General features: G+C 41.8%; 1 protein-coding gene across 1 annotated transcript in view; it reads right to left on the bottom strand.

The window, feature by feature from the left end:
- The window catches only part of cped1 (cadherin-like and PC-esterase domain containing 1), a 222,056-nt gene that overhangs the window by 114,972 nt on the left and 84,425 nt on the right, over positions 1 to 22,659 (bottom strand). The window contains exons 8-14 of the mRNA XM_080191117.1: positions 18,926 to 18,998; positions 15,290 to 15,457; positions 13,429 to 13,533; positions 12,783 to 12,952; positions 10,989 to 11,050; positions 9,341 to 9,370; positions 1,449 to 1,635 (exon numbers count right to left, since the gene is read on the bottom strand). Coding sequence (XP_080047243.1) covers positions 1,449 to 1,635; positions 9,341 to 9,370; positions 10,989 to 11,050; positions 12,783 to 12,952; positions 13,429 to 13,533; positions 15,290 to 15,457; positions 18,926 to 18,998 — 795 coding nt within the window. The remainder of the gene's footprint in view (positions 1 to 1,448; positions 1,636 to 9,340; positions 9,371 to 10,988; positions 11,051 to 12,782; positions 12,953 to 13,428; positions 13,534 to 15,289; positions 15,458 to 18,925; positions 18,999 to 22,659) is intronic.

Below are 22,659 nucleotides of genomic sequence, written 5' to 3'. Positions count from 1 at the left end.
CATCTCCTCTTCACCTGAGGCTCCTTTCAAGCTGTTTGAGGGGCTATCACTTATGACAGCAGTCTACAACGCATAGCTGCATCCAGCAGGTCAGCAATGCCCTACTTGGTATGACGGACCAATCTCTCCTGTGTATGCCAATGCTCAGAATGAGAGGATTATTACTCAATTGACATCCAGTAGCATTGTGATAACTGTGGAAGGGTTAAGGAGGTGTACACAATGTTTGCACGCAGCTGCCATCTTGCAACACTCATTCATCCCCCCATTATTTCACCTCTCTAGCAAATCAATAACGGTATCTGGCTACCTGGGGACAAGGGCTATGCTCTTCACACAAAGCCATGGCCCATGGCTTGCTCAGGTACGACCACAGTCATGGAACCAATAGCAACATCATCAAGCATTATATGGTTACAGCAGCAAAGGTTCAGGTGCCTGGATAGGTCTGGTGGTTCACTGCAATGCACATACCATCCATCAGCTTGGTGGGGTGCTGCATGCTGTAGTGCAGAAAGGCTTTCAGCTGAAGGAGGCAGGGCAAACAGAAAGAACCATCATCTGATGAGGAAGAATTGAATGATGGTGAGGGAAATGCAGAAGAAGAGGGGGCATGAGCAAACAAATACTAGCTAGAGAGGCAAGTGACCAACTGATAGAACAGCACTTCTGGTCAAGTGGTCAAGTTACCTAAAAGATGGCAAAAAAAATTCTTCATGTGCTGGATAGGTAGATTGGCCATGCTAAATTTCCACTTCATATTCGAAGATGTGTAAATTAGGGGGATTAGTGGGGTAATTATGTAGGGCCTGGGTGGAATGCTCTGCCAAAGAGTCAGTGCAGACTCGATGGGCTGAATGGCCTGCTTCTGCATTGAAAGATTTCTATGATTCTATCTGCAACCCCCTTTAAGTGATAACCCAATTGCTATTTTGAAGTTTATTTCTTAGTCACAAGTAAGGCTTACATTAACACTGCAATGAAGATACTGTGAAATTCCCCTAGTCGCCACAGTCTGGCGCATGTTCGGGTCAATGCACCTAACCAGCATATCTTTCAGAACGTGGGAGAAAACCAGAGCAGCTGGAGGAAACCCATGCAGACACAGGGAGAATGTACAAACTCCACACAGACAGTGACCCAAGCTAGGAATTGAACCCGGGTCCCTGGCGCTGTGAGGCAGCAGTGCTAACCACTGAGCCACCGTGCTGCCCCATGACTTATTAGACTTACCTCTTTACATAATTAACTGAATAAAGTTACCCAAACAATTTTCCCGTCCTACCCATAGCAGGCGGGACAGGACCATGCAAAGGTCCATTGACCTCGGTTGGGATTTTCCAGTCCTGGAGCAAGCGCAGATGGAAAATCCCACCCTCTATTTAATGTAATCAACGTTTTGAAAGATCGGATTATTCTAGGCTTGAACATTATAAACAGCAGTTTACCTGGGTCCTTTCTTTTCATCCAGATGTACCTGGCAGTGGCAATTGGCTGCTTCAGCTCTGATCTTCACTATCACCACATCAAAAGGCACTTCGCAATAGTACACTTTGATCTTTGGTGTAAAGGCAGGGCTCAAGTTCAACTGTGGGCTAGTAAGGATGTGAGTAATGTACGCCAGACTGTGCTTAGCTGTTGAAAACAGAGCAAAGAAGTAAACCAATTAACAGAATTAAACTCTCACAACTCAACAAAATATCTGTGGTTGTTTAGATTGTTAACTGCAGTTAGGTCCAGGCAAGTTCCTTTAAGACAGGTAAAAAACTAATGCATTACAGTAGAGTCATCACTCACTGTTAGTTGATATACTTTAGTAACTTCTAATTCGGTCATATTGGACCATAGTGGAGATAGTGGAAGCTAATACGATAGTGACTTTTAAGATAGTCTAGACAAAGACATGAATAAGATGGGAATAGAGGGATATGGTCCCCGGAAGGGTAGGGGGCTTTAGTTCAGTCGGGCAGCATGGTCGGTTCAGGCTTGGAGGGCTGAAGGGCCTGTTCCTGTGTTGTAATTTTCTTTATTCTTTGTTCTCTTTGTCATAATTCAACATTGTTAAATTTTCTATTATTTTAAAATATGAACTGAACTGTGTGACTAAAATGTTTTTAGAACAAAAAGATGCCCCAACAATTCTCAGGGTTTCAGTCAGTGTCCCACCGGAGATTGGTGGGAGACTGACGGACACCCCTCCAAGATAGTGGAGACCTTTTCGGGAGTTTTCTGTTCACCCTAGCAATGTGCTCAGACACACTGCTAGAATTTTTTTCCCTTGGAATGTTGTGGTATTGTTCTCAATAGGGGAATTAGCAGCGGCAATAAATCATTAGTCCTTTAGGGTTTGCCTGACTCTCTGGTAATATCTGGCCCAATATCAGGGACTAGAGTGGGCAGTTCGTCTCAATGTGGTTCTGGCAAGCTATTGTGGGCAGCCAGCAACTGGTCAGCATGGTCTCTCCAAACCAGTTTATCCTCAATTTGGACAGTGGCCAGCTCGAGCCAAGACAAGTGCAGGTACCCACTTCTCCCGGGTGGTATAGCTACATGCAAACGCTCCCTCCCCTTGGTGAAACAAGCACCATTTAGCACTCAGTTGTCTCCTGGCTATTTGCAACTGTTGGTTTCACTCTACTATCGCCAATGACTTTTGGGGTATTAACAGATCAAATGTCGTTCACAGCTTCCTCTTCATGAGTAGCTACAGAGCTGAACTCTGTGTGGTTGCATGTGTAGCATTCCTGCAGGAGGCCAAAAAGCTATTGAGATGTTGGGTTAATAAGCCTCGCTCTCGAGAAGCTTTCAGTGCGTGTTTCAGGGATTGCACAAATCATCCAGCTAACTCATTAATAGCTGAGTGATAGGGCACTGATTTGATAGGTTGGATACCATTCCCATTGGGGTATTCTTCAAATTCTCGCAATGGAAACTGGGGCCCATTGTCACTGACAATTTGTTCCAGCTTGCCAAACCTTGCAAAGATCTCCTCCAGTTTCTCAATGGTTTTCTCCATGTTAGTGGATTCCATTGTGACTACTTCAGGCCACTTATAGAAAGTGTCGACTATTAGTAAGAGAATATGCCCCTCTAGAGTTCTGGATGCTGTTTTTTTCTGCTTTTAATAAGGAGATTGATGGTGAACTCCCAGCATATAGTAGAGACACATTTCCATTGGAGGTCACTTCATCAATGAACGAAGAGCCAGCAGGAGGTGGTAGCCCTAGCCTGGCACTTCTGATGCACAAAAATCTTTCCCTCACCTTTGCCAAGATGCAAAAGCTTTTGGAGACTCCGTTCCACCTCTGTTACCACTCCCCTTGCAGCTCGTGACTTCAAAAACAATCACATGTTCCAAAAAGATCCATGTCCCTTTGCCAACTATCCTGGGGCAGCACGGTGGCACAGTGGTGAGCACTTCCGCCTCACAGTGCCAGGGTCCCAAGTTCGATTCCTGACTTGGGTCACTATCTGTGCGGAGTCTGCACTTCTCCCCATATCTGCGTGGGTTTCCTCCCACAGTCTGAAAGACATGCTAGTTAGGTGGATTGACCCTGCTAAATTCGTCCTCAGTGTACCCGAGCAGGCGCCAGAGTTTGACGACTAGGGGACTTTTACACTAACTTCATTGCGGTATTTATGAAAGCCTATTTGCTTTTCTGATAAATAAATAAACTTTAAACTTTTAAAACTGCAGCAGGACCTCTGAGGCATCAGTAGCAAAGAAGGTTCTTTTGCCCAGACTGTTGCATGTGGCGATACCATCACAGAGTTTACAGAGACAAAACCTATCTAATTTTTAAGGGTCACTGCAGGTTTTTTAAAAAAAGACCTACTGCTTTTTCCACTGGCATCCAATGGAACTATTGACCGTGTATTTTGCGCACAGTTTCTTCTAATAAATATACATTTGCAAGGTATCAAGAGTAGGTGCATCCCCTCTATAAACAATTATCGGAACATTTAGGTTACAAAGTGTTGAAATACTCTTTCTTTTGTGTACATTAGCGCTGCTGTGTGTAATGAAATATGTGTGGGAATTGCAGTACATGCAAGGTCCACATTCAGCATGTGCACTTAAAAGGGCAAAAAGAAATACGTCCTCTTCACCTAGAAAATAAATTACCATTTTTCATTTATAATTCCTTGGTTTTACTTCAGATTGTTTCTAAGACAGTGCAACAATCTTATCGCAGAAACTACTGGGAGCGTCAGTAAGAAAAAATGTTAATAAATTAGATCCACCTGAAAATCTGAATGAAAATGTTCCTGTCATCATGTACTGTTGTTGAGGATTATTACTGACCTGACTTACACAGAGCCTATTGCTGTATGAAAGGGGTCATTGTCAAAAAAAGTCTATAAATGTGTGTTGTGTAACAAAGGCACTGATCAGCGTGACTATTTGTTGATAATAAGACTTCAGATTAAGCAGCTTTCAAACAGCCAGAAATGCTGTTTTTACTTCAGAAATACTAGGGAAATAAGTTCTTCAATTGCTAAAGATAAGTGAATAAGAGGTGACGAAGAGTGATTATAGGGAACTACTCTCATTGAGAGGTCAGATGAGGTCCTAGCTGTGACAGCTAAGCTTGAATGGTGTGTATCTCTCAACTGATCACCGAAAGGAGATTATGGTTTGGTAACCAGTCTAATATATTGTACACTGTGCCATATCAATTTTATCTATTTCGCCTCTTTGCTTTGGCTAGTTGGATGATCATAAAAGACTGATAGTCAAGATGTGACACATGATGACTGTGTTACTTCACAGCATTGTACCACCAACGGCCATGATTTTGGCAAAAGTCCAAAATGGTGGCAGTGCTGGTAACTTGGGAAGACTTCTGAAATACACCAGGCTCGCTGATGCCAACACTGTTACCAGCAAATAAAAGTAGCCATTGTTCTTCCTAGCCATTATATGAGCAGATGACTGTTTAGCCTACCAGTACAGGCCAGTGATGTGATTTCCTGCCCATTCCCCTGTACCAGTCACTGGGGAGGACTTGGCAATCAGAAATAAAGTAGTAGTCCGCAGTTTTTGAAAAAGCCACACACATTAGGTTGCTGGCCAGTCACACAATATAAAACAGGCATATTCTGCAAAAGGGGAGCTTGGGTCATTGCAGTATTATAAACTGGTACTATAGTGCTAAAGCTCTCAATGCTGTGGAATGGAAAGAATGCATTGTATCTAAGGTAAAGTAAAGTTTATTTATTTGTCACAAGTAGGTTTATGTTAACATTGCAAAGAAGTTATCGTGAAAATCCTCTAGGCACCACACTCTGGTGCCTGTTCGAATATACTAATGCACCTAACCAGCACGTCTTTCAGACTGTGGGAAGAAACCAGAGCATCCGGAGGAAACCCACACAGACATGGGGAGAATGTGCAAACTCCACACAGACCCAAGCTGTGAGGCAGCAGTGCACACCACTGTGCCATTGTGCACTCTCCAACAGATGTCAGGCCGAGTAGGCATACAATTAATCTCATACAGCCACTGGTCATTGCCGGGCATACCATTAAAGCACTGACATCTGTTGGAATGCACTAAGAGAGGCAGGAGAAGCAAAGACCATGAACATATTTATGAGAGCATTTGAGAGGGTGAGCGTTTGAGAAGTATTGGTTTTTTGAGATCAATCAGAAAGGCCTTAATTTTCTATGTTATTCTTGATATGATTCTGTATTACAAGACCAGACATTGCTGTCATTTAAAAGCAATTTCCTTGTCAGCAATCTCGGTGTCTATTATTTTTCCCCACTCCCACCCATTCTATGCCTCTTGGGAATTTAGTAGAGCAGTTTTGAGATGGTGGTGTGCTGTAGCAATCATTTGGTACATTATTTTGTAATGACATTTTGGCAAAACTGTTTGTTAAGAAGCCTGCGTATTTATCATTTCTAATCTTCCCAGTAAACTTACTAAATCTATTCATAAAAACGGATGCATATTCTTGCATATTGAGAATCAGAAGGGAAAAGCTGCAGATTCTCATTGTTTGAGCAACGAGAAAGCTCATTTCAATGGTGATCTGTTCAGAGTTGCTGTAATATGATTGAATCAAAGATGATGAGCAGGAGCAGAGAAATGCTTCCCGAGAGACCAATATGATGCAGCAATATTCTCACCAGCCAATATGTTTTTCATTATATGAAAATGATAGCTTGATAGCTTGTAATGATGGAGGAGGATTGCATCCATAGGTTCAGTTTTAGCAAGAGGTGCTTATTGAGTTGTCTCCTCTCCTTAATCAAGACCTGCAGACAACCCCAAATGCAATGGCTGTCTGTGTGAAATTTGCACGTTCCCCCTGTATCTGCATGGGTTTCCTCCAAGTGCTCCAGTTTCTTCCCACTGTCAAAAGATGTGCAGGTTCGGTTGATTGGCAATGTTAAATTGCCCCTTAGTGTCAGGCAGATTAAATACATGGAGTTATGGGGATAGGGCCTGGGTGGGATTGTTGCCTAAAGGCCTCCTTCTGCATTGTAGGGATTCTATGAAAATATTGGCCATTGTGACACCCAAATCCATTAATCTTATACCTCCAGATTAATTAGGAGATATCAGCAGTATCAGCCAACTCGATGTTCATAGATGCAAGTAATGGATACTTTGTGCAAGTGGATCAAAATCATCTTCTTTCTAATGATTAACAAAAGCTGCATGGCAGACAAGCCAATTCTAATATACTGCAAGCTTTCTGAAAGTGCATGAGATGATTGGCGGCACCCATGTGGCCATGTAGATCCCTTAACTGCAATGCAATGACATAATGAAAGAAAGTAGCTCTACTTCCTTAATCACTCAATATAATGCAATTAATACTCATTTTCCAGGCAGCATCTACAATATATTAATTCTGCATCAATCCAAAGTACCTACCTACTTACTTAAATGTGAACAGACTTGAAAGACAGCTGCTTAAGGGCAAGGCTACCTCTTAACCATGGCCAATGGAGCAGCCATGGACATAGGCTGAGCAGATATACAATGAATCTCATACAACCATTGGATCATTACTAGGCATACCATTAAAGCATTGGCATCTGTTGAAAAGATCTAGAGCACAACACCCCAATAGTCTCCAGCTTTGCTGTCTGTTACATAGAACAAAGAACACTACAGCACAGGAGCAGGCTCTTCGACCCACCTAGTCTGTGCCATAAGATCATAAGACATAGGAGCAGAATTAGACCTCTCGGCCCATCGAGTCTGCTCCGCCATTTAATCATGGCTGATTTTTTTCTCATCCCCATTCTCCTACCTTTTCCCCATAACCCCTGATCCCCTTATCAATCAAGAACCTATCTATCTCTATCTTAAAGACACGCAATGAACTGACCTCCACAGTCTTCTGCGGCAAAGAGTTCCACAGATTCACCACTCTCTGGCTGAAGAAATTCCTTCTCATCTCTGTTTCTGTACTGACACATAACTTTGCAACGTGTTGAGAGTTGTAGTTCCCAACATTGCAGCCTAAAAAGCTAGTCCACCAGCTACTCATCCAAGATATACTTAGCTCAACTGTCCCTTGAAGGAACTGTCTTGACCATGTAAATGCAAGAGACACCTAACCATTACGAACTAAACAAGTGCAGCAAATGACCAATGACCAAACTTTGCTGTGCTGCCACCTTGTTCCACACAATCAAAAAATGTTAAATAAAATGTGGCTAAATTTCTACTCTGTTTAGTGTGATGTGAGAGTGAATTAAGTGAGCTTTACCAATGTCCTTATCCTTAGCACTGGTGTACTGTGTGTGCGAACTAAACTCTAAGAACTAAACCCTAACCAACTACCTCTAAGTGAATACCCTGTGAAGAAAACATGCACCAATTGGCGGTGGATTTTCAGTGGGAACTAATTGGGATTCAGGTGATCCAACAACTCATCAATTTTATCCATTGTGTGTACTTTTTTAAAATTCATTCACTGGACGTGGGCATTACTGGCAAAGGCAGCAATGTATTGCCAATCCCTAATAAGCCGTCTTCTTGAATACAATGGCGTGGCTAGAAGGCCATTTTAGGGTCGGCCATCTTGCTGTGGGTCTTCAGTTTCCTATTGCCCAGGTCAGGGAAGAACATTTGTCCTTTTGCAATAATACATTAGTAAATAAGGTGGGTTTTACGACAATCATGGCATGATTAGTGGGCCGCTAACTTCTGTTTGCTGTGCGTGTGGTCCCATTAAGATTGAAGCACACCTCTGCCTGGGGGTACCTTAAAGGAAAATTTTGCTTATGAGCAACATGTTGTTGATTGACTGCACATCTATACAGCTTAGAGTGAACATTGGCTGATACTATAATTCCAGGTTTATCCAATTAATTGAATTGAAATTTCCACAGCTGCCAGATAGGATTGAACTTGTTTCTCCTGGCCTCGGGATTACTAGTCTAGTAATATAACCATTATCCTGCTGACTGCACCTCCCTGTGTTTGTGGCCTGTTTATGTCACTACAGGGATGCTGTTCATTCAAATGTGAGACTCCCACCCTCCCCAAGGGACAGCAAACTCATGCGCACTTATTGCAGCCTCATCAGAACTGCTGGGCACTTGCTCAGTAGTTTACTGTTCTGCATGGGAGCAGACCAGTTGGCAGCACTGAGATCAATCTGATCATACAAAGTGTTGAATCTAATCAAAAGACCCCTGTTGCTTACAGGCATCCTGAGAAAAAGCCTTAATTGCACCAGTGCACATACATTTGAGCCCAAATCCTACAACTCTAAAGACATGAAATATACATTCCGACCATCAGATTTCACACCCAAATGCTTAATATCAAATATGCCTTTTTAAGATAGTTCTTCATTTGCTAAAAACAATAAATGGCTCAAACCTGTCTAAATATTGTGCACTAGGCGCTGAATGTAGTACAGGCACACGCTCTGATGAACTTTTATCAATCAGAATATATACTCAATTACTTTTGCTCTCTTACAAACAACTTCCCTAATAATAAATTAATATAAAATTATATATAGTGTTGCACCAGGGTGGGATAGTGGCACAGTGGTTAGCACTGTTGCCTCACAGCGCCAAGGACCCGGGTTTGATTCCGGACCCTGGGTGACTGTCTGCATGGAGTTTGCACATCCTCCCCATATCTGCTAGAGTTTTCTCTGGTTTCCTCTCATATCACAAAGATGTACGGGTTAAGTTGATTGGGGGTTACGGAGATAGGGCTTGGGGGAGGTGAGATTCTGGTTGGTACAGACACAATGGGCCAAATGGCCTCCTTCTGCACTGCAGGGATTCTGTGATTAAATATGCAAAAATGAATGACGTTATTAATTAAACAACATATTAGGAGTACTTTACCTGTACTGCAGTTTCTTTGCCTGTGTTGACCTGCACAAAAGAAACATTGTCAGTAAAATTTTGGGTTGTTTTCTTTAGAACAGAGATCAAAGTGGGACATGATTGAGGTGTACAAGAAAATTAGGGATATCAACAGGATGGATAGGAAGCAGTTGTTACTTGGGTGGGATTTTTTGGAAAATCCCTCCCGAGATCAATGGATATCTGCATGGTCTGTGACCCGCCTGTTACAATTCCTATGGCAAGCGGGACAAGAAAATTCTACCCTCTGAGTTGAAGGGTCAGTAGTGAGGGGGCATAAATTCAAGATGAGGGGCAGGAGGTTTAGAGGGGATTTGAGGAAAAAGCTTTTCACCCAGGAGGGAGGTGGGTGTCTGGAATGCAATGCCTGGGAAGATAGAAGCGGGAAACCTCACAACCTTTAAAATGTACATGGATGAGCACTTGAAATATCATAACATCCAAGGCTATGGACCAAGTACTGGAAACTGGGATCAATGTAGATTTAGTATAGTTATGTCAGTGCAGACTCAATGGGCCAAAGAGCCTCATTTGTACTGTGTAATAAGAAATAGATTGAGTTTTCAAGAAGTTTCTTTGGTTTCTTAAAATGAAATTAATTTAATTAGATTTTAAGTGAGCACAGAGAGGAAATCTAAAACACGGTGGTCAAATAATTTAAAATGTATTTCCATCATTGCTACTTGCGGGATGATTAAAATATTATCATCTGCATGTCCTTGTAACCTGTTTCACAATATTCTGCTCTATAGAAAAGATGTTTGCAAGAAATATCATCTGAAAGCTGCAACAGATGTTCACTACACAAAAACTGATATTCCCTTATCAAAATATGTATGACATGCAGATTCAGTTACATAATTCGAATGCTAAATTTGTATGTCACCAGTAAATTATATTGTGATGTCCTTTGACCCACAAACTGCTATCCCCATGTGTAATTAAAGGAATTTTGCAATTACAGTGTTTGCAGAATCTGTAATCATTTTTAAAACATGTTTGAAAAGGACTTTTAAGAGGTGGAATCAAATGTGAAGGAATCTGTTGTACGTTCTGTGACAATACAAAACACAGGTCCATGGGACCTAGTGATCCTTGACATTGATAATATCAACAGGAAGGAAGTTAAAATACAGAGGTTATGTGGTACATAATGTAGACAGAAAGAGAAGCAGCAGATAGCTGGAGAGGAGTTGAAAAGATTGCGGAAAGAAGTGTACCATACAGGAAAGATTGCAGAGGCAGAACCCTGCTTCAATGCAAGCTGTAGCCTGTAGAGAAATGACTAAATCCTTGAAGGAAAGGGGCTGGAATTTTGCTTGGAAGTACAATGTAGCTGCAAAAGGGGACCTACAAGTGAAATATATTGCTACAATCTCTGTACAATAGTCTGTGTTGCAGCTGCTATTCCATGTGTAATTTAGAGTTTGTACTAACTACAATTTGAGAATTAACTGATATTGATTTTGACTCATGTTGAAGTAAAAGTTATAAAAGGACAAATCTTGTTAGTGATTTCTTCAGTTGTGGGGGGGGTGCGGGGGTGGGATGACATTTGGTTACTTTAGTTTACAGATTCCCACTGGCACCGTGCAAAATATATTGAAAAAATCAATGAATTTCTTACCCAACTTGCTGCTGTTGTCAAACTTGTCAATTATATGAGGAGGTTTTGCTAATGATTGCTTCCTATTAAGAAAATAAACATGGTATAAGAAAACTAGATGATCACTTTCAACTGTACGGTAGTTATGTTACTGATGCCTCATATTCTCATTGTAACACATCCCTCCAGTAACTGTAGTTATAGGCACTTGGGAAAACAATTAAGCCATGCTATTTGAAGGAGACTGATTTGATGCAACAGGACATTGTACTCATTTCCAGCTGGAGTGCAATGCCTCCGGTGTCTTGGGGCAAGCTGATCTATGCATAAAATTTTATTTGTAAATAAACTGGATTTACACCTTTAACATTGCAATCCCCTCAGAGGTGTTCTCAACCCAGCAAACATTAAAATCCTATTAGTGATGTCCTTGGATCCAACCAGATCATGAATCTATCCACCATTAACGTAGAAACTTAAGAACATAGGAATTTGGAGCAGAAGTAGGCAATTCAATCCTTTCAGTCTGCTCCGCCATTCAATCAGATCATGAATGATCTCTTCCTGATCTCAAATCCACCTTCTTACCTATTCCCCATATCCCTTTAATCAGAAATATATCTATCTCCTTGAAAATATTTAATGATTCAGACTCCACTGTGCCATGGGGAAACAAGGTAGGAACATGTCTGGCACAACTTTGTGGGCCAAAGGGCCTGTATTGTACTGTAGTTTTTCTATGTTTCTATGAGTTCTAAAAATTCATCACCCTCTACAAGAAGTAGTTCCTCCTCATCTTAGTTTTAAATCTATCGCTTCTCAACCTATACCTGTGATCTCTTTTTCTAGATTGCCCCATAAGGGGAAACATTTGGTCTATGCTTACTTTATCAATTCCTTTTAGTATTTTACACATCTCAACCATTTAATCTCTCCTCATACGTCAACACGTTCATCTCCACCACTCAAGAAGAATTAAAAGCTAATAATTATTCATTCATTGAAAATTCCCAAAACTACAGAATAAACACACTGAGAAAATGATCAGAATATTGGGAAAAAAATATATCCTTTACAGAGGACAGCATGTGATAAACTGAAAGAAGAACTGAGGTGAGAAGAAATTTCTTCACCCAGAGTGGTGAATGTGTGGAATTCACCACCACAGAAAGTAGTTGAGGGCAAAACGTTGTGTTATTTCAAGAAGAAATTAGATATTGCTCTTGGGGCTAAAGGGATCAAGGGACATGTGTGGGGAAGAGGGAATCGGGATATTAAATTGGATAATCAGCCATGATCATAATGAATGGCGGAGCAGGCTCGAAGGGCCAAATGGCCTACTCCTGCTTCTCATTTCTATGTTTCTAAGAAGACAGTAAGACTACAGTGGAATAGAGACCAGTACTGGATAAAGTGGAGCCAGATAGTGAAGTTGAACATCGTAACAGTCTAATGTACATAAAGTACAATAGTCTGGCAAGGGTGTGAAAGGCTGGTATGCGGAGTTGAAGTTACACTGAAATCTGCCAGGATCTTACTGAAAGCAGAGCAGACTCGAGGGGTCGAGTGGCCTACTCCTGTTCCTAATTTATGTGTTTGTTATTTACAAAATCACAAATACAGTCATCAAGGGCAGCACTGCATCTATACCCTTTGGAATGTAATGAGGGTCTCCCACTCCATTCTTATAATATGACGCCCTCCTCATACACGTTACAGTGGTAAAGGTTATTCAAATTACATACAAACATAACAAGATCTATTTATACATAAGTGTATGTTGATCTTCTCAAAATAATTTCAAAATCTATTTACCAGGTGAAATGACTCAAACTCTGCTGCCAGTTTGGTGCTCGGAACTGATGAAGTAGCTCAGAAAATAGCAGGTGCTGAGCAAGAAGCCATTGTGTTTTGGAGGAATGATCAAAATTGTGGTAAAGTGCATGCAACATCCTTTGGTAATCTGGATTGATGGATGGATAAAGCTGCAGAAAGAGGATGAGCTACAATTAAAAATTAAACAACAAAAAGCACAAGTTATGATAAAAAAATTAAACAACAGATTTGACCTTGTTAATGGCATTTTCACATATGGCTTTTGTGAAGATTAACTGTAAAAATATATGATCTGCAGATCAGAGAAATTATTAAGAAGTAAAACTTCTGATGAAATAACTGAGGTTTTGGTCACAACTGAGTGAAAAGCTGGTAAAAAACGAGATTTTCACAAATATCTAAGTCGATTTAATTGCCATGTAGTATCAGATGTATTTAAAGACAGTTTTAGGGTGAAATCCTCTCATTTTTATTAAATCTAATGGCCAGAAACTTACCACCATTCACACTGGCCGGCTGGTTGCCAAATTCTCCAGCCTTGCTGCAGCGGGAGCGTGGCGTGAACAGCAAGTAAGATCGCATCAATCAACTTGACCTTAACTACATTCCCGATCTAATTACATACCAATTCAAATCTTCCTTGGCCTTTGAACTCCTTTTGAAAATTAATGATGGTGGTTAGATCTCTTGAAGTCAGACAAAGCTTGTGTTCCTGGAAGTGGCTGTGATTCTGCAATTAAAACAAGCTGATAAAGAGAATTCAGCTACAGCCAAGCTAATTTGATATAAATGAATATAGCCACAACTGTGCACTTGGACACAACTCTGGTCAGGGCTAACATTTCTTTCATTTCAAACATGAAGAGTATCAGATTTGAGATTTCTGAGAGCTAACGTTCATGCATCGGATTCCAGAAACTTCTTGAAGTCTCTAAATGTATATGCTTTGTAATCAAAGAAGGCTCACATTCATTAGAGAAACTCTCCCTACGTTCATTTAACTGATGGCACATGAATGTAAAGGTGACGGACACTTTCCCATTGTACCAGCCCAGTGTGTGCTTGCAACACTGAAGTGAAACATATTCCTTGATGCACCCTGTTTTGGCTAAGATCAAGTGTAGTATCGACATGCTGCACTTGGTCGAAACCATTAGGTTACATTTCAGCTTCATTTGAAGCAATTTTTTAAAGCGGCATCTCGGCCTTTCGGCTGAGATGCAAATTAGATCAAGCCTTGGAGGAGGAGCTACACCTATTCCAATCAGCTTGGATCATGTAGATCAAGCCCAAGACAGGAGGTGAGAGCCCTGTCTTGTCAGCTTGGATCAGGAATGTCCCAACTTGTTGGGACTCTGAATTGGCTTTAATTTGACTTGATTGGATTGGAATAAAGTTTAAAAAAAAATTCCTTGATGCACCCTGTTAAGCACCAAGCAAGAACCCTTTTAATAGTGGTACATGAGAGCACCCATGTTTGGATGCTCAATCTGTTGGTCTAATAGACCAAAGCAGAGCTTCATGGATGCCTTTCTACTGATAGACAGCAGTTGGCAGAAGAAGCTGTTCTTTTGCTAAAGGCAAGTGTGAGTGCTCGGAACCTTAAATACTCAGCTAGAAAAGCCATGGGAGACTTTTCGGGAAAAGGTTTGAGGCAGACCAGAACTTTTGCTTGCTACATGGATGCACCCTCGAATCCAGCTCACTTTCAGGCACTTAAATCTTTTGGGTGAGTACTCACATCATCCACTGTTGGATGGGCGGAAAATTGCTTCAATAATTTGGCACAGAAAAGTGACCCAGCACAGATATTTAAAAAATTAAGCAGATTTCTAATGATTCAAAAGCTCAGTTTCCCTACTGTCTCTCCCTAACAGCATTGTGGGTGTACCTACAACACAAGGACTGCAGGGTTTCAAGGTGGGCACGTACCACCACTTTCTCAAGGGCAATAAGTGCTGACTTTGCCAGTGATGCCCACATTCCATGAATAAATAACAGAAACCAGGTTTATCCTATGGTTGATTGTAGCAGCGAAACTGGCCTTCTGTATTTTGAATCCCTCTGATGACCCTTAACAATACTATTCAAGGAATGCACAAGTGTCCAACAATGCTCAGAAAATAGGCCGCATGAAATTGTTCCCTCATTACCTGGTGCCATAAAATATGACAAACGCGTGGGCAAGTCCAGAAGAGAGGCATAAATACGAACAGATCAAATAAAGATTGTAGAAGGAATTCCTTTACACCAGAGAGTGGTGATGAAGTGGAATTTGCTGGCATGTAGAACATTGAACCAGATAGCATTGATGTATTTAAGGGAAGTCTCGGTGCATACATGAGATGGAAGAGAATACAGGGAGCATGGGGCTCATGAGTTCAAACACTAGCACAGATCAGTTGTGCTGAATGGTCTGGGTCTGGCTCTGTTCCTGTAGAGATGTAACAGAATAATATGGCCTAAATACAGCTTCAAAATCTCACCTTCAGTCTTGCAGTTCGATGTATATTTTCCAGTGCATCATATATTTCATTCACTACAGGGGTGCCAGATAACAGTAACTTGAAAGTATCTTCCAGTATGAAATCTTTAGTGATGCGGTCTGCAAAAGCTATGTTGTCGTCTGCTTCAAAGACAGGCTGTCGGTGCACCTAAGCAAAAGGATGTTCATTAATGATCTTGTTTCATCAATCTTTCTGAAGCACTTTGCAGTATAAATATGCAGCCAAAGTAATTGAATATATTTAGATTCCTGACTCATACTCACATCAAGGCCAAGCTATCATACAAAGCATCTGATGTACTGTGTGCCAGATCTCCGGCCAATCCTAATAAACTATTTACATAAACTGCCACTAAACTGAAACTTGGCTTGAAACTTGAAGTTAAAACATTTGGCAGCAGCAATGCAACAGAATTTCTCAATTATTCGGTCAATTCAATTCATATTTTCAATTCTCGACTTGGGTCAACGTCTGTTGGAGCCTGTATGTTCCCCCAGTGTCTGCGTGGGTTTCCTCCGGGTGCTCTGGTTTCCTCCCACAGTCCGAAAGACGTGATGATCAGGTGCACTGGCCATACTACATTCTCCCTCAGTGTATCCTAACAGGCACCCAAGTGTGGCAACTAAGGGATTTTCAAGGTAACTTCACCGCAGTGTTAATGTAAGCCTATTTGTGACACTAACAAATAAACTTAAACTTAACCTTAACCTGCACATCTTTGGACTGTGGGAGGAAACCAGGGCACCTAGAGGAAACCCACACAGACGTGGGGAGAATGTGCAGACTCCATACAGACAGTCACTCAAGGCTGGAATCGAACCCTGGTCCCTGGACCTGTGAGGCAACAATGCTAATCACTGCGCCACTGTGTTTTTTAAAACAAAATTTGCAGGTAATATCAAGAAAAACCCAAAGTTGCTCTATAAAAAAAGAGCAAGAGGATACTAGTTCTTAAATAGATGCCCTGAAAAGGCTGTGGCTTTTCCTTGCTGCACTCAGCATCTTCTAGAACATAAGAATCATAGAATCCCTACAGTGCAGAAGGAGGCCATTCAGCCCATTCAGTCTGCACCAACCACAATCCCACCTCGGCCCCATCCCTATGACCTCACATATTTACCCCGCTAGTCTCGCTAAGCTATGCATCCTGGGACGCTAAGCAGCAATTTTGCACCTAACTCGCACACCTTTGGCCTTTTATGCTATAAATCTGGTATTGGCATAACTGAGGTTTCTGGAGTTTGACAATGACTTTCTGCGCAATATTTTAAAATCCCTCTTAAGTGAATCTTGCACTCTAGTTAAGCAAACTGCAAATGTTACACACCCTACCCGCTCCCTGTTTCAGAAGAGCTTTCCAGCTGGAGTAGCCTTCACAGGGGCATATCCCTGTTTTCTGTAATAATGGACCAGGGAGCAATTACTGGCAATGAGGCAGAGCAATGACAGGGAATAGCAGTCCAATCACTAGTACCCTGATCTGCGCTGCTGCATCTGGCCACAAAATTCTGCGGCTTAAATTGGCAAGACTGGTGCAGAGACCGGTGTAAGTTTTGATGTAATTTGAGGTCAAGTGGCCTTTGAGATCATCACTGCATCTTCAGCTGTGAATGTCACCCTAATAGACATTGTGGAGTACTGGGATATGGGAAAACATCTGCTACAATTTACAACCATTTGCATATCACACACCACTTATGCTAAATTCTGTAATGCAGGTCACTTTTGGTTGGGTTTAAGCTATTACAATTTTTAAAAAACAAATCTTATGCATTCCTTGACTTACTAGTCAAAGCCTTTAACATCTTTTTGCTGCTTTTTGAATCTGGGGCTGACTCTGAAATACGTCTCAGCTCTCCAATCGCTTATGCTTTGCTGACCTCTACTGGATTTAATTATTTTCTGCACTTTTCTCACCGTAACCAGCCTCCTGGGCAGAGGAATATTTCTGGATTCTGATTATGCTGCTGTCAGTCTGTGTGTTCACTGTCCAATGGGCTGGCACGGTGGCACAGTGGCTTGCACTGCTGCTTCACAGCTCCAGGGATCCAAGTTCGATTCCCAGCTTGGGTCACTGTCTGTGTGGAATCTGCACCTTCTCCCCGTGTCTGCACGGGTTTCCTCCCACAGTCCGAAAGATGTGTGGGTTAGGCGCATTGGCCATGCCCAATTCTCCCTCAGTGTCTCTGAACAGGTGCCAGACTGTGGTGACTGGAGGATTTTCACAGTAACTTCATTGCAGTGTTAATGCAAGCCTACGTGTGACACTAATAAATAAACTTTAAAATAAGGATAATGGGCAGTGCCATTAGAGGCCCAGTGAGAGTACCCACAGCATGGGCTGGATGGTTAGTAACTCCATGGGAGAGGTGGTGAGGAAGCTGGATGAGCATGAGGGCTCCTCAAAACATAGAAACTTTAGGATGGCCGGTGGCATATTTCAAAAGTAAGAAAGCCCATAGCTGTTAGGACCATCAGTGTGGAGAAGGAATGAGTGTAGCCATTTCAGCCTTGCACTCCAGCCTTTGGGGATATGGGAGGAGACTCCACTGGGCCTCACATCTCCCCCGGAGGCCTCCTCCAAGTAGTTGCTGAGCTGGTCCATCATTGGGAAAGTTGCATTGGCATGGCCATTGATAGGGGCCTAAATTAGATTGATTGGCTGCCCAGTCCTGTTAAGTAGGGAGTATAATATGGGAACTGTGTGTCATCTACTTTACCAGAAAGAATAGGAAGCCAGGTCATTATTTCAATTGAGAGAGACTGCAGAATGCTGCGGTACAGGGGGATTGGGGTGTCCTTGTATGCAGATCACAAAAGATTAGCATAGAGGTACAGCAGGTTACTAGGAAGGCAAATGGAATGTTAACCTTTGCTGCAAGGGGATGGAATCTAAAAGTAGGGAAGTCTTACTGCAGCTTTACAAGGCGTTGGTGAGACCCCAACCTAGAGTACTGTCTCCTTATTTAAAGAGGGATATACTTGTGTTAGGAACAGTTCAGAAAAGGTTCTCTGGACAGGTTCCTGGATGAAAGGGTTGTCTTGTAATGGAAGGTTGAACAGGTTGGGCCTACACCAATTGGAAGTGATCTTATTGAAACATAGATGTGAGGAGGGTTAACAGAATAGATGCTGGGAAGATGCTTCCATTCATGGGGGAATCTAGAACTAGGGATCTCCCATTTGAGGTGGAGATCAAGAAAAATGAGGATTGTTAGTCTTTGGAATTCTCTTTCACAGGAAGCAGTTGAGGCTGGCTTTAAAAATATTCAAGGCTGATTTTTGATTGTCAAGAGTGTAAAGGATTATGGGGGATGCAGGCAAGGCCACAATCAGCCATGATCTAATTGCATGGCGGAGCAGGCTTGGTGAGATGAATGGCCTATTCCCACTCCTCATCAAAAGAATCTCATTGTACAACTTCCATCTGGTCATGATGTACATACAATCTCTGAACATGGAGTTATGTCAACAATGAAATACTATAGAATCCCATTTCATGGAACAATACCATTTATGTGACACTTTCATTCACAAAAAGACTTAATTCTATTTAACATTAACAAAAGGATGTAGCAAGATAAAATGTTTGACAAAGTATTGACATGTTCTTACCTCCACAATCACAGGATAGGCAGATGCACCAAAGCTAAGATCAAAGGCCAGCAGCTGAAAACATGAACAACATCTGAAAAAGTTAAATTAGCATCAGTACATTTAATCAGCAAAGCATAAATCCACAGAATCCCTACAGTGCAAAGGGAGGCTACTTGGCCCATCGACTCTCCAAAAGAGCAGTCTGCCTAGGCCCACACACCCCACCCTATCCCGGTAACCCTCAGCATTCACCAAGGCCAATCAACTTAACCTGCACAACTTTGGACTGTGGGGAGAAACTGCAGCACCCGGAGGAAACCCATGCAGAACGTATAAACTCCACAAAGTCATCCAAGGCTGGAATCAAACCCCATCCCTGGCACTGTGAGGCAGCAGTGCTAACCATTCAACCAAATGCTGCCCTAGAATTCAACCAATATTTAGAGTGATTATCAATATATGTTTATAATCAGATTTGGACAATCAAAACATGAGTATATATTTTCTTACATAAGAGACTGATTTTATTTTAGAAATAAAACACTATCATGTCTTTGAATAAAATATATTCCCTAGTTCTTGACACTGTTCGGGATGGGGTGGGGGGTCAATTTTCAAAATGGATATAGGCTGTCTGCCTGTTGTTATACGTCCACTGGAGACATTGGAGAGGGTATATAATGAACACCCAATTACCCCTCTCAGTTTCCTGCATGTGCCCAAAGCAAAAAACCCTCACGATGTGTCACTACACCAGTGTTCTCCAGATTTATAGAATCATAGAATCCTTACAGTGCAAAAAGAGGTCATTCGGTCCATTGAGTCTACATTGACCACAATCACACCCACGCCCTATCCCAGTAACCCCATGTATTTACCCTGCTAATCTCCTGACACTAGGGTCAATTTAGCATGGCCAATCAACCTAACCCGCGCATCGGGCGGCACGGTGCCACAATGGTTAGCATTGATGCCGCACAGCGCCAGGGACCCAGGTTTGATTCCCAACTTGGGTCACTGTCTGCATGGCGTTTGCACATTCTCACAGTCTCCGGTCTCCTCCCACAGCCTGACAGACACCCTGGTTAGGTGCACTGACCCGAACAGGTGCTGGAGTGTGTTGACAAGGGTAATTTCACCGTAACTTCATTGTAATGTAAGCCTTACTTGTGACTAATGAATAAATAAACTTTACTTTTATCTTTGGACCAAGGGAGGAAACTGGAGCACCCTGTGAAAACCCACGCAGACATGGGGAGAATGTGCAAACTCCACACAGACAGTGACCTGAGGCCAGAATTGAACCTGGGTCCCTGGTGCTGTGCGGCAGCAGTGCTAATCACTGTGCCACCTTGCTGTATATTAGTCAATTTCCTGTGAAATTGCTCATTGGAACCTCTTACCTGATAAGGACAGGATTATAAAGTATATTAGGGATTGGCTAATTATAAAGCTAAATAGGAAACACAATAAAATCACCAACTGTAATGAGATAAAATTATATACTTTTTATATCTTGGTAAAGGCATTGTAGGACAAGCAATGACATTTGAGATGAATAAATATGAAATATATATACTGTATAATAAAATATATTCACTTCTGTAATGTAATTATCTCTGGAGCATCAATCTTGATCTAAACAATTATTGCAAATGCAGGACTAATGAGTCAATCAACAATAGACAAGGTGAATTAACTCCAAGAGTGAATTGATTTGATTTATTATTGTCATATATATTGGGATACAGTGAAAAGTATTATTTCTTGCATGCAATACAGACAAAACATACTGTTCATACAGTACATGGGGAGAAGGAAAGGGGAGAGTGCAGAATGTAACGTTACAGTTATAGCTAGGGTGTAGAGAAAGATCAGCTTAATATAAGGTAGGTCCATTCAAAGTCTGAGGGCAGCAGGGAAGAAGCTGTTCTCGACTCAGATGGCATATGATCTCAGACTTTTGTATCTTTTTCCAAACAGAAGAAGGTGGAAGAGAGTATGTCTGGGTTACGTGGGGCCCTTGATTATGCTGGCTGCTTTTCTGGGGCAGTGGGTTTGTAGACAGAGTCAATGGATGGGAGGCTGGTTTGTGTGATGGACTGGGCTATGTTCACAATCCTTTGTAGTTTCTTGCGATCTTGGACAAAACAGGAGGCTTACCAAGCTGTGATATATCTGGAAAGAATGCGTTCTATGGTGTATCTGTAAAGGTTGAGTACAAGGAATGCAGGACCTCTTGAATTCTAAAAGCCTTCTACTGAACATTTACTGTTTTCACAGGCGAAGTTCTCAGGTTAAGAGTTCGAAAACAGTACATTGGTAATAAGGAGAAGCAGGAAGGACAAAAGCATCACCATCAATCATATATGGTATAAAGGGAATAAATTGTTTGCACTGTATTTGTGATTTGTCCACAGAATTTATTTCTGATTGTACAGAATGAGATAGCAGCAGGAAGCAATGGCTACTGATATGAGATGAGGAAGGAACGTAGAGTTGCTTTTACCAGGTTTGTAGATACCGTGTGTGTTTGGAGAAGTGACTTTGTGCAACGTGGCCTGCCGCAAGCTTGCCAAAGTCTTGTGACATCTGATGTCACCCTTGCTGTCTAAAGGCTTGAGGGCAGAAGCCATTTCATCCACTATTTGGAATGTAGTTTCAGGAATGTGCAGTTGAAATTGAGTGGATTTTGATAGCTGTAACAGAGTCAGCAGCTGTAAGAAATAGCAGAGAATCATTAAAACTTCAGTCTGCAACTATGTGCAGGACCATTGGTCATTGGGTAAATCAGTATGGTGTCCCATGTGGAAGACAGAAAGAATCAACATCAACTTGGCTACTTCATAAAATGATTTTATTTTAAAAAAGGAAAAAGGGCAACATTCCATTTGCCTTCCTAACTGCTTGCTGTACCTGTATGTTTGCTTTCAGTGACTGCTGTACTAGGACATCCAAGTCCCATTTCCCCAATCTATCACCATTTAAATAATACTCTATTATTCATCAGAACTCCTATATCTGTGTCTATAAGATTCAGTCATCTCCACAATGTCTTCTTCCATTGGGGAAATCCTTGTAGTTTCAGCCGGCTAATCTCTGAAGGAATACACCATTGGACTTTTGATTCTGAACTCTGGACTCAGGTGAGACCATTGCTGGAATTTTACCACCTCACCTGCCCAAGGCTCGTAAGATCCTGCTCGAGGCCAACAGTGAATGCAGTAAAGCGAGCCTTGCCCACCCCAGAATCGGGAAAATTTTGGCACATAACTCAGATTTTTATTGTGATCTGGCTCCTTCTCACATTTTGTGCCAAATAAACCAACCATTTTACCTTATCTCGAGTTCGCTGTGGGGTTATTAGTAGAGCAAAAATCGCTCCAAACTGAAGGTTGGAGAATACAACTTACGAAGGGGGAAATCAAAAACACCTTTCTGTTTACAGAAGGAGGAGAAATCATGATTGTTTAAATTAACCCCCCCGCCCCTCCTGTCCATAACAATGGCTTTGAATGTTCCAGTACCAGCTCCTGTGGATTTCAAAGCAGTTTTGAAAATTCCTTCAAGTTTCAGTGACAAAACAATGATATTGCCACAGAGTTCAACAACAATCCTGGACAAGAGTAGCAGTTCTGCTTCCAGTGCTAGGGGCTAGTCTGCTGCAAGTTATATTGCACCCCAGACCTCACTAAGGAACAGAAACACAAGTCTTGTGAAAATTGAGGCCTTGAAGTCTCACTTTGAGCCCT

The sequence above is a fragment of the Carcharhinus amblyrhynchos genome, chromosome 6, assembly GCF_965287045.1.
Source record: "Carcharhinus amblyrhynchos chromosome 6, sCarAmb.v2.hapA, whole genome shotgun sequence".
In the NCBI taxonomy this organism is placed as follows: Eukaryota; Metazoa; Chordata; class Chondrichthyes; order Carcharhiniformes; family Carcharhinidae; genus Carcharhinus; species Carcharhinus amblyrhynchos.
This window is presented reverse-complemented; position numbering and strand designations above follow the sequence as displayed.